This window comes from Fukomys damarensis, unplaced genomic scaffold (genome assembly GCF_012274545.1).
Source record: "Fukomys damarensis isolate Sample0158 unplaced genomic scaffold, DMR_v1.0_HiC HiC_scaffold_16, whole genome shotgun sequence".
Taxonomy (NCBI): Eukaryota; Metazoa; Chordata; class Mammalia; order Rodentia; family Bathyergidae; genus Fukomys; species Fukomys damarensis.
The window spans coordinates 4,643,268-4,659,852 of NW_022900928.1; the positions used below are offsets into that span (position 1 = coordinate 4,643,268).

At 39.3% G+C, this 16,585-nt stretch overlaps 1 protein-coding gene across 6 annotated transcripts in view; it reads left to right on the forward strand.

The window, feature by feature from the left end:
- Positions 1–16,585, forward strand: part of Kif18a (kinesin family member 18A) — a 53,267-nt gene that overhangs the window by 20,574 nt on the left and 16,108 nt on the right. For all 6 annotated transcript variants that reach the window (XM_010640444.3, XM_010640445.2, XM_010640441.2 and 3 more), the window contains 4 exons: positions 892–1,054; positions 3,822–3,986; positions 5,360–5,481; positions 8,463–8,698. In XM_010640444.3, the coding sequence (XP_010638746.2) occupies positions 892–1,054; positions 3,822–3,986; positions 5,360–5,481; positions 8,463–8,698 (686 nt within the window). The remainder of the gene's footprint in view (positions 1–891; positions 1,055–3,821; positions 3,987–5,359; positions 5,482–8,462; positions 8,699–16,585) is intronic.

The window sequence follows — 16,585 nt, forward strand, 5'->3', positions numbered from 1 at the left end:
GATCTGAATCGAACTCCTCAACTGGGATTCTGCAGATGGATATTGCCCTTTGGAGGGAACAGCTTTGCTTCCTTCACCACCTTGTAAACTTGTATGTTTTGGATCCTGCCGGTGTCCATTGGGTCTTGGCTGAGCTGCAGCGGGGACTGAACCACTGTACAGTGTGTTTTCCCTGTATCTCCTTTGGAAGCTAAAACCTGGTTCTCTGGCTGTCCCTGGGGGTCCGCAGAGCCACCTGTGGTGATGCCTCCCCCTGCTGTTTCTTCACAGTGAGCCAGCCACACCCAGCGCACCTGCTGGATGCTCATGGCACATTGCTTACCGCAACAGCATCCTTTTCCTGCGACTTGAAACAGTGTATTTTTCCTAAGTATTTTTCACATACTGATAGAAGCAGAGACAAAATACAGTACTAATATCAGAGGGCTTGTGATACCTGTATTTCCTACAGTGTAATTATCTTTGGAAGAGAGAAATGAAAACTTAGAAGAAATACACTGAATATTCCTTTCTAAGCATTTTTGTAATAGGCAGAAGTTATTCTGACTTATTCTTTGTCACAAAGTGCAGTTCTATAAGTGGGTAGATATGATTGTTTTTTTTCTGTTTTCCTTTTCTTTTTTTTAATGGTATTGGGGATTGAAACCATGGCCTCATGCACACTAGGCAACCTCTGTACCTCAGATCACCCAACCTTCTTTTATTTTTGAGATAGATCTTATATAGTTGCCTTGTCTAGCCTTGAATTTGTGATTCTCCGCCTCAACCTCCCAAGTAGCTGGAATTACAGGCATGCATCACCATTCCCAGCCTTATTAATTTATTTAAATAAATTTTGTAACATTGATCATAAAATTGATGAGTTTCTATAATCTGTTTTATTTTTGGTAGATTTCAAGAGATTCTTAACTGCTTATTCCAAAATCGAGAAGAAATCAGGCAAGAATATCTGAAGTTGGAAATGTTACTTAAAGAAAATGAACTTAAATCATTTTATCAACAGCAGTGCCATAAGCAAATAGAAATGATGTGTTCTGAAGACAAAGTAGAAAAGGTATTTAACAATATAACCTGCAAGCTTCTATTTCTAAAATTTGACAGCCAAGGTTACTTAATCACTCATTCGTTATGAACTTATGGAACAGCTAGAGGAAATATAGCAGACATTGTTTTAAATGCATAATGTAAACAAGGCAGAAATTTTGATTCCTAGGTTTCAGAAAAAGGAAACCGAAAAAGCACACTCTTTGCTTGCAACTGTTGTGTTTTGGAGGGTTTCTGCAAGTGCTAGCACTTCACGTGCAAAGGAGTTTCCTGCTGCAGACAGTGCAGTGGACGTGGCTTATTCACATATACGCAGTGGCAGCCAACAGCAGGTTCGCTCTCAGGGAAGCATCTCAGCCCCAGAACGCACATACAGAGGACTCCCACATCTCTGCCCCTGGGACCTGAGAGATGGGAGTTTCAGGCGAGCACTCAGTCCCACAGACAAGACGGCTGGGGACCCCACAGTATATCTTAACCCACCCGGTACAGTAAGGGGGAGAAAGTTCTCATTTGAGGACTGTCACTCTCGTGTGCTCTTCAGTGACTGAGGTTTGAAGTTTGAACAGTTAAATGTTAAAGTTTGAAGTTTAATGCATTTTGTTTTGAAAACCCCTAGTGTTGAAAGATTAATATTCAGTATGCCATCGTCACAGTGATACCTCTGGGGAACCTGGCAGGAGCAGTGAGCACAGCCTGAGAGAAAAGCGCTCAACCCTAGAGCCACTGACCTTCCCTATAAGTCATAAAACACCTGAAGTAATTTCAGGGAGAATCAGCAGGCTTGGCATAGGCGACAGAATCCATAAAACTTTAGACACTAGGGCTCTCTCATAGAATCTAAAAATGAATGGAATTACAAAAGAAGGAATGGAAGATGAAAGAAATAAAGACTACCAAAAAAGTATCCAAATGAGAAAAATTTCCAGAAGTGTTTTTTTTCCACTAAACAGTCACTTTAAATGCAGTATTAGCCAGTGTCTTAGCCCTTTACCCACACTAACTCATTAAATTCTCAGGAACCGTGAGATGTGTAATATCCTCCTAATCAGGATAAGGAAATCAAGGCATGTGGCAGTCGTGTTGTCCAAAGTCACACACGCTCCTCGTGAGCTGTGATCTGAACTGTAGTGAGCTGAGCCAGCGCCTGTGTTCTGGTGATCTATGCTGATTTTCATGTTCAGAAGACAGATTAAGGAACAGGCAAATAGCTGAGAAAGTCTCACTAAATGTGTCACAAAGAGGTGGCGTCCAGAGCAAGGTGCTGTTCCCTGAGGACAGACTTTGTGTAATGAGAAATCTTGCGTTCGTCACAGGCGTCCCACAGGGAGACTATGAGAAAGGATGACCTGGTCTAGTGCTGCCCTGAAAAAATGTGAATTCAAGAAGCATGAGTCTGAACAATGTGAAGTCAGGATATGCCCATGCCTGTGAAGCTATAAATTACCAGATAGCAGAGAAGTAAACATTTCAAAAATACTCAATACGAAGGGCCAGGGATTTAGCTCAGCGGTTTGGTGGCCTGCCTTGCAAGCGCAAGGACCTGAGTTTAATCCCCGGTACCAAAAAAACAAAAAAAAACAAAAAAAAACAAAATACTCAGTACATATTTCCAGTTTTGGTGTTCATTAATGAAATGTAGTTGCATTTTCTAAAGTACAGAATACATAGGATACATTAATAGAGACCTGGTTTTTGTTTTGTTTTTTGATGTGGGGCTTCAACTTGGGGCTTCATGCATGCTAGGCAAACACTATACAACTGAGGTACACCCCTGTACCCCATGTTATTTGTTATAAGGCTTTATCATATGAGCAACTACCCGTTACTCTTAGATTGCCACCCCACATGTTTTTTCTTTTCCCACCTTCACAGAAGTAATCATTATGTATGTATAGGTAGAGATACGCTCTATAATTCTTATATTTCTTGGTGTCCAAAAGGCTCTTCCTGTTCTTTCTGCAGCTCTGGGGACAGAAGGCCTCACACATAATCAGCAAGCACTATCACCATGCTACACTCTACCCATGAGTGCTTTTAAATTTAGAATCTCACTTTTTTCTTGCCCTATGAGATGGGGAAGATGTAATATACTAAAAATTGATCATAGAACATTCCTTAACTTATCACTGATAACACTTTGTCAGTAGCTCTTAAACTGTCATCAAAACTAGCTATTTATTGAGTGCAGTATAAGCTTGGTTTTACTGAAGATTACATCTGAAGAGAGAAGAAAAAATAACTTGTCCTCCAGCAGTGTGTGTGCGCGCGCGCGCGTGTGTGTGTGTTTCCGTGTGTCCTAGGGCCTGAACCCAGGGCGTTCACAGCCTAATCAGGCCTCTGCCACAGCCAGAGTGTGAACCTCTGAGGCCTGCTGCTGCGTTTCCACATTAACCTGTTGAACTACATAGTGATTCCCAATATTTTTTGACAAATGCAATGATTTCCAAGTAGCAGAATGTCTCATAGGATTAATATATCATTGTTGTGAACCCTTTTGTGTGGTTCCTGGTGGAATTCTGAAATCTAACCTTTCTTTACATTCTAAGAATTGTACTATTTTGTTTTGATTATTAGCACTTATAAAATAATTTTAGTTGGATAATTCTTTTCCATTTTGTGTAGATGTGCACTAAGTAATTTTTAACAAAGGTTCCTTATTGAACATTTCACTTTAACTATGTGCCAGACATGGTTCAAAGGGCCTTGCACAGATTAACTCATTTAGTATTTATAATAAATCCTTGAGATCCAAAATTATCACGGCACTGTTTCAGGCCACCTGCAAACGAGATCATAGACTTGCGATGCTGAAAACACGTCGCTGCTACCTGGAGAAAAAGAGAGAGGAGGAGTTGAAGCAGTTTGATGAGAATAGCAATTGGCTGCATCAGGTGGAAAAGGAGATGGCGTTCTTGGGACAAAATGGTCACATTCCAAAGGTACACATGTGTCTGTCTGTTCAGAGAAAGTCTGGGAAAAGTGAGCTTTTCAGCTTCTGTTCTTTCTTATTGAATAGATATCTTTGAAAAAGACAACTATGGCCCCATTTGTCTGAGATTTACCTGACTTATTTTACTGTTTTTAACTAAACAAACATCCCTTCTACTTGATACCTAGTACATTTGCCTTCCTTCTACTTATGGTGGAAGAGTTAAGTTACTCTTAAATGTTGTCATTCTTAAGGAGTGCCTTTTATGTGGTAGTGCTTCCATTGAGTAATCTATTTCAAACGACTTAAGGATTCATCAGGTAGATAATTTGTTTTAATCTTGCTATTTTGTGCAAAAATGTTGTAAATGGTGTGGCATCAATTTCACTGTGGCTAAAGAGTATGATCGCATGGAACTGGAAAGAAAGCATCATCTCACCCAGGTTTTAAGTTTTAGTCAAGTAACCTGATCTCCACAAAGGCCTCATATGTGACTCAAGCTGGCATTTGTTTTACCAAATCTGTCCTTAAAACTCACGTAACTTATGCCAGTGCTCTAATCATATCATTCCGGTTTCTTAGGAAGAAGTTTTCTTAAATACATACGGTGTCCCGTAATGTATTAACATGAACTGAGTAAATAAATCCTGCCTGTAGTGTATCTCAGACAAATAGTGTGACATGTTTTTAGTTATAGTTCCGTTGCTAGTGAAGTATTTTGAAAAGAAAAGAAAGAACAGCGGAGATTTTAGACAATCGGTCTTCAGCTGGATCAGAATGGGGCCTTGGACTGGGAAGCTCAAATGGATCATGGGAGTTTTTCTAGGAGGAAGTTTCCAGGCGTAGCTCTGACACTGGCTCAGTTATTCAAACTGGACAACTAAATCCATCTTTTTCATTATGTGGACTGAAACTTCCCATTTAAAGATGCAGGAAAAGGTTGCTGGATTATCATTGCTCTTGCTTCTGTGAATTCACTTAGCAGATATTTCTTGTACTCAAGTCTTACTAGGCTTGAGGAAAGAAATGTAATTTTAGGTTGTAGTTTTGAGCACAGGTGACCCTATATAGATGAAGCTTAGGAAAATGGGAAGATGCAAGATGGTTTGACGATATTTAACAGTTTGCTTTTGCCTAGGGTGATGCTAATAATACAAGCAAGTGTGGGCAAATGACTCATTTCACACAACACCAGACCCTGAACTCACCTGACATAGACTAAGTTATAGATTACCTACCCCAGAACTCTCAAAATCAAGAACATATTTTACCTATATAAAAAATTAAAACTACTTGCACCAGTATAAAATAAGTTTTATTAAACTAATACTATTTTAATGTTTTCTTAAAAATCTAAGAAGTATCTTGCAATATTTTCCCTAGGAACTGAGTAAAGATCTTCGTTTTCACCATTTACACCTCCAGAATGAAGATTTGAAAGCACAAATTAAACACATGATAGATCTCGCTTGCCTTCAAGAGCAGCAGCACAGGCAGACTGAGGAGTAAGTATACGGGTTTACCTGTCCCACAAAGTTTCAGATTATAGACTAAAAGTGGTCAGAATGTGCAAATTTACTCTTCCACTGCCAGAAAATGTGTTTTGTATATGTGGTGTGTATTACTTCCCCTGCCAGCAACAGGGAATCCTCAGCAAGAAGACACTGAGAATATATGAGATGTGATTCTTTACTGGTAACTAATTTTTTATAATGCTTCATAACTTTTTAAAGAGTTTTTCTTTAAAATTTCATTATTTTTACTTAAAAGATGCAACATAGTAAAAATTCAAGAATTTGTATCCAGTGAAGCAGTTGAACTTAACATGAATTGGATTTTTGTGTAGCAATTGTTAATTACTCATAATTCTAGAATGATTTTGCTATTAATTGAAATAAAGTTGCTAAATTTCAAGGGTCCTGATTTTTATGGGATGCTCTTTAATACCTTTTCTGCTAGCTCAGTAGGAGCATCTAAGTCATGTAATTTCAAAAAACAAACTTTTTTTTTAAAAGCATGGCATAGTAGTTTTGTCACCTCAGCTGAGTTAGGCAGCTTGGGCGTCACTGGTGCTCTGTGAAAACGGGACTTGTTTCTCTGCTGACTTCCTCCCACTCTGAAATCTACTCTGTTCTAACATTCTCAATAACTGCTGGTCAATTTCCTACACTTTCGACTTATAGGAAATCGTATTAGTTTACCAGTTTTTCAAAAAGCAAACAAAAGCATCAAGGCACTGTCCTCCTTGGATGGACGCTCCCCCCTCTGCCCACCTCCTAGAGCAGACAGCCTGTCCGTCTGCCAGCACTCAGACCGCCTGCAAGGTTCACGTCACAGAGCAAAAATGGCTTATTTTCACCATGCATAGTTACTGTATCAGACACACAGATTAATGTTTAGGAAAAAGGGATCCCACTCACCGATTTAGGAAATAGGTGACCCAGGGCATCATAGAGACAGTGCGGCGTAATGGGAAGAGCATCAGATTCCGAATCAGTCCTGAACTCTCGCTTCTATGAGCAAAGCATAGATTGCGTTACCTGCCAAGGACCTTGAGTTTTTGTTGAGAGCTGATCTTAATAAATACTCTCTGCCTAGCATTCGCAAATTCTAGGCTTTTCCAAAGGAACTAGCACAAAGCCACTCTTAGCATGCATGACTTCTGGAACTAGAGAGATGCTCCACATTCTGGTGGAAGAGGCCAGCCTCCAGGTCTGCACAGTCCAGCTGGCCAGACTGTGGGTATGGGGTGCACCCTGGTGTAACCCCAGCTCGGCACAGCCTCAGCTCTCTGGGGCTCACTGTCTCGTGACTTATTTCAGCCCTGTGTGGGTAGCCCCGGGATGCTGTTCGGAATAACTGCAGGCTGAAACTTGCAGTTTGGACATTGAGGGCATCCTGGAATCAACCCCAAGGGGTCCTGGCAGCAAAGGTGACAGCAGCACCTCATTTTTCAAGTTCTCAATAAATAATTGTTTCATTTACTTTTAAGTAATTTTTCTCTTTATCAGTACCTTAATACCTGAAGAAGGCTGGTTCCAAAACCCTTGTGATACTCAGGTCCACCCACGCTTAAGTCTCTTCTGTAGATGGTATAGTGTTTGTAATAACCCACATATGTCCTTCTGCGTGCGTTAACTCATCTCTAGGTTCCTTGGAATACTTAATAGGATGCATTGCTGCACAAACAGCTGTACTGTGCTATATAGAAAATCCTAACAGAGGAAGAAGTCTTCCCCGTCCGGTACAGTCACAGCTCTGGTAGGTCACACAGCAGAGTAGGCAAAGGAATCACAAGGCAGGTAGTTCACATGTTGGAGCCAGAGACAGGGAATCTGAGAAGTGAGAAGCAGGGCAGAACACACCCCTTTCCTGTGGGTTCAGCATGGTGCTTATTGGAAACCTAATTCAAGTTTTGCTATTTGTAACTGGATTGGGGGGGATGTTTTTTAATATTCCTGCTGCACTCCTGGTTGGATCCATACATAAGTCCAGAGATGCAGAAGACCAGCTGTACTTGTTACCTGTTTGACAAGTGGAGTTCTCCCCACCAACCCCAGCCAAAAATCTCTCTAAATTTTTACATTCTGGGGCAACGGGCAGTTTCCTTGTATGTTAAAATTAACACCTGGTTACTTTTTCCTACTGCCTTGTCCATACTTCAGCTGGAACATCAGCTGTTAGTTGTCTCAGTGAATCTGAACTGAGCCTTTTGAAGATCGTCGTGTTTGCATCTGCCTTTATAGAAGTGAGGGGCTACCGGTTTAGTATACAAAGTCACGGCTATTTAGGGCAAACCAATACTGTACAGGCCTCTAATACGTGAAAAGATACCATCAGTGCTATTGACTGTCAGTGATATGCAAGATTTTGAGTGTCTTTACAAAGTATGATCAAAAATACAGCGAATGCTGCCACTGTCATCCACCAGAAAGACAGGCTCAAACATCACTGTAGGTCCTCAACCACCTGATTCACAGATCTGGGACCAGGCAATTTCTGGCTCTTCCCCAAACCAAAATGACCATGCAAGGTAAATATTTTTAATTGATTCCGGATATTGAGGTAGCCATGACAACACAATTAATGACACTCAGAAAAGAGGACTTCCAGGCCTGCTCCAGAAAGTGACAAGAACAAAAGTAAATGAAGGGCCGGGGATTTAGCTCAGCGGTTCATTGGCCTGCCTTGCAAGCACAAGGACCTGAGTTCAATCCCCGGTACCAAAAAAAAAAACAAAAACAAAAAAGTAAATAAAGACTATCCAAGAAGAGAGCCAGGTTCTTCAAATTCCCATCCAAGATTGTTTAAAAGTGCGTACTTGATGTATTATGCTTGTCTAGGTTTTCGACTAAACATTTTCTAAAATAAAACAGAAAGTCATTTTAACGATATTCTAATACTGAGTGTTATGTAAAAGAACTGTAAATGATGTATTTAAAAATTAGTGTTTGTCTCTCCTCTCTCATCATCTTCTATACAACAGAGTTCTGAATGCTTTACTTCCAACCCTAAGAAGACAATATTGCACACTGAAAGAAGCTGGCTTATCAAATGCTGCCTTTGAGTCTGACTTCAAAGAAATTGAAAATTTGGTGGAGAGGAAAAAAGTGGTGGTTTGGGCAGATCAGACTACTGAACCCCCAAACCAAAAGGATCTGCCAGGAATTTCTGTCCTGATGACCTTTCCTCAGCTTGGATCTGTTCAGTCTGTTCCTTGTTGTAAGTGTGGCTTTTATTGCTTCAGCTAAACAGTAACATTATTTCTGAAGAGATTCTTTTATATGTCAGTCTGCAGAACAGTTAATTTTCAGTATGCATGGCTAGTTTATGAGAATTAATATGGAAATTAGCTTCAAAGTTATTTCATTTAACACATATCTTCCCAGGATCTAGGATCAATTGTAAAATGAGGTTCAAAACAGCTCTGACAGTGAAACCCATTTACCCGTTTTTGATGAAACAACTTTACTTCCCGTCCTTTAAAATTTACTCTCTATAATACTATATCCTATAACATCTAGTAATGTGTTCTTGTGATAACTAACAGTTACTATTTTTCTTTTAGCATATCACTTTCAGAAGTATGCACAGAATGTGTTAATTGCGAAGCTAGCATCTATAGTCTTAGTTAAAATTAATTCAGACAGTGTAGAATATAAGAAGTAGGATGCCCAGTTTAGCTGTTCCCAGAGCCCCAGACCTATGTATTCTTTTTGAGATAATTAATTTTGTGTGTGTGTGTGTGTGTGTGTGTGTGTGTAATACAAATATCTTTTAGTTGTTTTGTTGGTATTCACATAAAATGTGTTATGTTATACACACTAGTCTGTAATAGTTTATTTACTTAGTTCATTATGAACATGTTTGACCTACTTATGAAGAATTTACCTCCCTTTTTTTTAACGTTTTGAGAACCCAAGAAATAGATTTACCATAATTTACTTAGGCAACATTCTATTGTTGAGCAGTGTATCAAAGAATATACCTGTGTGTTCATATTTGCATGTTTGTAGCTCATTCCTAGAAACTGATTTACTGGGTTGGAGGACAGATTTTTTTTTTTTAAATACATGATATATCAAATTGGTCTGTAAAACCCAAGATGCTGTACAGATTGAGGATACCCAACCCAAACACTGGAAATCTGACATGCCCCAGAGCTTGAAACTGAGCACTGATGTGGGGCAGAACTATTTGGATTTCAGGACATCTGATATTTTTGGATTAGGGAAGCTCGACCAGTAAAGTCCATGCTGCAGATATTCCAAAATTGAAAAAAAATTTAAAATCCAAGACAAGCCTAGTCCCCCATATTTTGGATAAGAAATATCACAGTCTGTTACACCATTCTGTGTAGGAAAGCCTGCTTGTCTCTAAACGCAAATAATAATAGCACCAGTGGGAGCATGTCTTTCCAAACTGGTAACTTGTGGCTTACTGGTGAGATTGTTTCATCTTCTGTTACATAATCTTTTTTTTTTTACTTGAGTTAGGAGGATTGTTTTATTGGTTTTATAGTTATGTTTTTGTGTGTTTTGGGCTAGATACTCAGCATACCATCACTTGGTTGATTTGATAATGCTTTCTCTGTGATGTGCCAGTACTTTAATTATATAGCACTGTTCACTTTTATAAGCGCCGACCCATATCCAGGTCGCATTGTGGCGTTTTCCGGGCCAGGGCACGGGCTCTTGAAGCCATTGTGTCCTCTTTGCTGCCAGGTTTACTGACCCTTCCTCCTGACCCCTGGCACCCATGAGCACCCTCAGGAGACGTGGCTGCTGCTGCAGGGATCGCCTCCCTGTGCCTCCTGCCTATACTGCCAGCGCTACAGGCTCCTTAGCAGCCATCACCCTCGTGTAGATGCTGTGTGTGTTGTCAGGCTCCTGTTGTCTTCAGAGGAGCTCTTGGTCTGAGTTAACCACATCTTTGTTACCAGCAGAAGACCTCTATGTTATATTTATTTATATGGTGATGGGAAGTCGGAAACATTCCATATAGTATGTTTTTTCTCTTTAATAAAATTGTCATTCAGCTTGATCTAGTTGAGACCTTTAGAAAGTGAAGGTGTTTTCAGATTCTGTTCTATCTTTAGGGCCTGTTTTTTTCTTTATGATGGATTCAAGATGTTGGAGAGGAAATAGGGTTTTAGCACCAAGACTGAGAAATACTGGCCACCTGCTATTTGGTGGTCATTATTTCTTATTTAAAAATCCATATTTCATGGAGATTGTAATTACATAGACTATACTTTTCAGCAATAAAACCTTTATTTGCCTTTAAATTCTTTTTCAAAATATTTCAAAAGGAAAGACAGGCTGCATTTCATAAATAAGTGCGTTCTTTTGGGAACATTCAGAGGGTGACTTTTGGCTTTACTATGTTTAGTGTTTGGTTTGTTGTTTTGTAATTTTGTTAAAATGATTTCACAGACTACTTGCTTATATGTCTTGTCCATTCCACAAGTTATGTGTGTTGTATGCATTATGAATAGAGTCAAAGAAGAGTAACAAGAAATATGAGTCTACCTATAAACTTTTATTGTTCTCAGTCTTCGAAATTGAAGTACATGAATAGAAAAAAGCATAAACAGCACAGTTTATGTTTGCATTTCTGAAGATGTGAAGCAGTAGCCATGAAGTTTGTGTGTATTGCCAAAATATTTTATTTCCCAGGACATAGGGATATTTTTATTTGCCTGATGATTTGTGCTCCTTTCTGTGAATTGCCCACCCTTTGTTGAACATAGTTGTCTTTTGCAAAAGTGATGGCTTATTTGCAAGAGCTTAAGTATGAGGATGTTTATTTCCTCGGCAGTCCTGAGCTGCTCCTGTGTGCAAGGCACTTAACTAACGTGCAGAAATAGGCCGAGCAGTCTGTCCCCACCTTTGTGCACCTTACTTGCCAGTGGAGAAAGACAGCGAGTGTGATAACACAAACAGTCTTAGAGGGTGGTGCATGCTGTGTGAGAAGTGCGGAAGTCTAGGAGCGAAAGCAGGGAGGAGAGTGCTGTGCTACACAGGATGGTGAGGCTACACTGAGCTCCCTGACAGCATGAGTGGATTCGTGCAGTTAGTCCCACGCTCATCGGAGAAAAGAAGCTCTTTCCAGTACAGGAAAGAAGCAGCATACAAAATCTCTAGCACAGGAATCTGCCAGGTATATTCAGAGAGTGGCCATGAAGGCACTGACTGTTGTTAGCAAAAGAGAAGGAAAGTAGAAAATGCTGGGACCTAGAAATATTGTTTTCTGACACAGAGTCTGGCTATGTAGTTCATACTGGTCTTAAACTCACTGTTTAGCCCAGACTGGGCTTTAACTTGAGGTAATCCTCCTGCCTCAGTCTCCCAAAAAAGCAGAAAGCTTGCTCGGTAGTGCTGGGCAGGATGCGGGTGTTGATGGCAGGTTTATTTATGGAACTGATAAAATTCCTGACATTAAATGAAAAGTCAAGATTTCCTCATTATCCATCTGGAGACTCACATTTAGTAATATTTCTGTCTCTAACCTTTCCTTTTTTAAAAGTTTTGCACCCTATGTCAGTGGTTTTATCTTAAAAGCACAATAAAAGATCCTAGTAGAAACCAAAATGTTGTAGTTCAGATATTCTGATTGAATATAGTTTAAATTTTCCTTCAGATTACTTGAATGCAAGGAAATTTCACATTTAAAGAATGGTTAATCTCTGTTCTACTTCAAACTAAATCGTCCACATTTTTCCCCACTTGGCAACAAACTCTGATCATCACCACTAATTTAAGTCATGCTTGTGGACCAAGGGTCCTCCTCCTCCCCTGTTTTCCCCACTGCATCACGGTGTTTAGTTATTCACCGGCAACTGTGAACGAAAGCCTCCTCGCAGGTCCCTTCCTCCTTCTGAGGTCAGTGTGAATGCACACCAAAGAATGGGGCTGGGCAGCAAACATGACCTCTGCTATTCCCCACAGGGGCAAGCAGCAAAAGGTTAGGGTTGATTTATTACCCACAAAGTGTTGGGGGTTTTTTAAAGGACTACAACAGTTTTCTAATATGTGTTCTTTTTTATAATATTTTTATATAGCTGATATGGTCTGTATTGGCACTAATGCTATGATAGCCACAGTGCTGCACAATTGCATTTTAAAGCATCCCTTTGGTCAACTTGGAGGTAGCTTGTGGTTGTGTGTCTTTTAAATAGTCTAAATTCATTCCCTGTATTTTCCAGCTATAAATCCCGTGAGTCACAATGCTGTTAAAAAGAATCCAGATTTGTGATTAGTACAGTAATTGTATCAATCACTTGTAGCCTAGAAGTGTTTATTGAAATGCATGTATTAATACTTGATTTCATTTTAGAAGTTTGTCCCCTAATTCTGACTTAGTATAGTTTCCAAAACTACCTCCTTACATACATATTAACAGGAGTGCTAGCAGCAAAAACACCCTTGCCATCATTTTGTGTGGAGCTTCGATTAGATCTCATCCCATTCATCACTGCCTGCCTAACATGAGCCCTCCTTTGCAGCCTGTGACTCATGTTTGCTAAACACTGCATTCTGCTTTTTATGCTAACGTACAGCTCTAAATCTTTTAACATTTGCAGTCTTAAGCTTTTGATAAATTAGTTCCTCTGGGTAAAATCATTCAGAACACATGATATGGCACATCAAGATGACCTCAGAAGGCCTGTCCATTTTTTAAGAGAGGGATTTGTAAACTCATTGGTGATAATTTTTCTAGTCGCTTTATGTGAAGGATCCATCTGTGAAACATTCAAAGAATAAAAAATAAAGGTGGAACCCCTCGGATTATGAAACCATGGGAATTGTCAGTCAGTGGTTATGTCCTAGAGATTTATATAAACAGGAAGAAAAGAATGCTGCTTCCTCTATCTTTTACATTTTGAGAAAATTTGGAATAAGGCCTGAATAATCGGTGAATGTAAACTGGTCTCCATTCCTCTCGCCTCCCTCCCTTCCAGTCTGCCCCTTTCCACAGTGCAAATACCTTCCTCCTCCATGCAGAGCATAGCATTCGGGGACCCTTCAGAGGCTGTGGACGCAGCGCTGGCCCCACCCTGGTCCCAAACCTGACCTGGGAAGCCATCCTGGGAATCAGTGATCGCAACTGACTAACATCTCTGCAGGCCCGTGTCTGCTTTTTAATCCCCCTATTACAGTGTTACCGCAACTTACCTTCCCTCTCACCAACAAACTTCTAACTTTACTGATACCTGGAAACAGTAATTCATTTTGGGGTTTGGCCTCCTTCAATAATGTTTTAAACTCGTTATTATTTTGACAGTCATTGTTTACTTTGAGAACAAGTCAAGCCAATAAAAATAAGATATTTTTATTTATGTTAATATTTTGTTTCAATAGCCTACTAGACATTTCTTAAGCATACATATCTAGTTCACTTTAAAAAGCGAAAACATATCTGTTATACATATAGATCATAACCAACTATTTTTTTCACTGAGCCATTTTTGGGACATGTTTTCCTATCAATAAATATGGGTATCAGTCATTTTTAATACCTGCATAATTATCTAATCCCCTACTGGCAGACATTTATTTTGTTGTCACTTTATTGCTCTTATAAGTTGCACCCCATTACGCATCTGTGTGTATTTATTTTGCACCTTGTCTAATTATTTGCTTAGACTAAGTCCCTGGATGTACAATATCTAGACCAAGAATATGACATTGTCCATTACACACCCGTATCAGTTATAAGTACATACAAGCCACCATCATGAATGGACGATGAAAGTGAATGTTTTGTTGTATGCTCTTAGTCTAATTATAATTACTTCTGAACTACCTGTTATGTTTCCTTTGCTTGGTTTTTCAGTCCTCTCTTTTCTTACTAATTTTATAGCACTCCTGTACCCAGACAGACACATACACATACGCAGAGGTGGATCCACATACCCGTATGAGTTCTAGGAGCTGCCCAGTAGTGTTACACTCTGGGGCCTCGCACATGCTAGGGTTTGAGTTGTTACGGAGCCCAGTTTTAAGTTATAAGGAACAGGAGTCAAGTGATGATAGTGTCTCACTTGTGGGGGTGAAGTGCTGTCTTACCATGAACTCACAGGGTCCGTGAAGTGAGTTTGTTCTGTGTGGCCTCTGTTACATTAATCGCCTAAGTCACTGCTTTGTGTTACTCAATTTCTTTACTTGACTCCTCCTAGTAATGAGCAACACACTGGAAGACAAGCTGTGTGACTGCAGCTGTACCAGCCACAAATGTAACTGCTGTTACAGCTTGAAGTGTGTCATTTTTTGATGGTGAACAACAAACTGTAAAGTGGGAGGTACAAATTCACCCTAAGATCACCTGATACTACATTTTCATTCTGTAGAGGAAGTCCTTGCCACTGTGGCTCTCTTGCTATCTAGTTAATCAGGGTGAGATGCCTTGTAAAGTGGAGATTGCAACTGCTGACTGCGGCCCCCTGCGAGGGAGAACTGTCACAAAGTTGGCAAGGGATTATGTTGCTTGGTTCTTTCAGTTTCTTTGCTCCCCCTTTTATAAATTGAAGTGTTTTTTGTTTTGCACTTGATCTTAGCCAAAAGGCCGAGAAGCGATGTGTTTTTTGTTTTGTTTTGTGTTGTTTTCCATCCTATAGAGGAATGGAATAAAAATCAGGTATTGGTTTAGAATTACCCTTGACTTACAAACTCAGTTCGTTCTTGAGGGCTGGTTGTAACTCAATTTGATCAGGCCCCTCTACACAGCCTTCAAAGTCTCTCTCCTGCACACAGGCAGATCTCAGGGTCCATAGAGAGACACAGGCCTAGGATTTCTCAGTGAACCCCACACAGGACAGAATGCTGTCCTGTTCCTTCCAGAACTCTTTAAGGGTGAAGTCTGTGTCTGAGACCATCTGGAAGCACAAGTGGCCGGCATTTGGGTCACACCTCAAGATTTTGGTCATAAGTTAAAACTAAATAAGACATGTAAATACCGAATAGTTTCTCTGGTATGAAAAACTAAAAGAAGTATAAATAAGGTTCCAGTTGTATAACTGATAATGTGAAATAGGAAGAAAGGGGCTAAAGGAGTAGGGGAAGTGGGAAGGGTAGGGGGAAGGAAAGAAGGGAAAAGAAAAAACATGGAAACAAAGTCTTTGTAAATAGGGAAGGGTAGAGGGGCTGAAGGGAGGGCAGGGGAATAGGGAAAAAATGAGAACCAAGATACGTCATGTAACAGGTACAAGATCTCAGTGATGAATGTAACTGTATTGTATACCTAAAAAGTAACAATAAACCCAAGGAAAAAAACAAAACTAAATTTCCAGCTGTAACCCAAAGTGTTCATATCTCAGGCCCGTCATAATTTGAAAGTCCAGTGTATTTGGACATGATGTCATTTTCAGTGCACTGATGTAAGGACATTTCTTATAATTGCAAGAAACATTTACATGTAAAAATATACTGATATTGCTTAAAACTATTCCCAAGAAAATAGACATTAAACAAAGTGTTTTCTATAGAAATGCACACTGGGTGATTTACAACAGTCTTTCAGTATTTATCCAGTGCTTCTGTATACTATGTTGCACTGATATTTCTTAACTTATCTGTGTGTAGATACTATAATTTCTATATATGAGAAGTAAATTTAGCTTATTCCCTTATTTCTTCTGTCCTTGTCTAGCTAATGATTTTTAGTAGAATCAGGTAAAAAGTAATCTGTACATAATATATTTTTATATATTATATGTAATGTCATATGTATGTAAATATAATCCTAATTTACATTTAAGGAAATTTGTATAATAAAAATTATTTTTTAAATCTTCTGAAATCAAGAAAATACCTAACATTTCTTAAAAACACTCTTAGGAAGATAAACATAAAAAACATTTTTTTCTAGAAACAGTTCAGACTCTTCAGCCAAATCTGTGGGTTACACTTCTTGGAAAAAATGAAATATTTGAAAGATACAAACATTAGAGCAGATTGTGTTTATAGGTAGATTTATTTAGTTTAGAGAGGAATACAACCAATAAATACATTTTTTTATATATTAAGGTACAAGTATATGTGGTCAATTTATCAAAGACTGTTTTCATTTACTTTATCAGACACTCATATTTCATTAACAAAGTAAAAA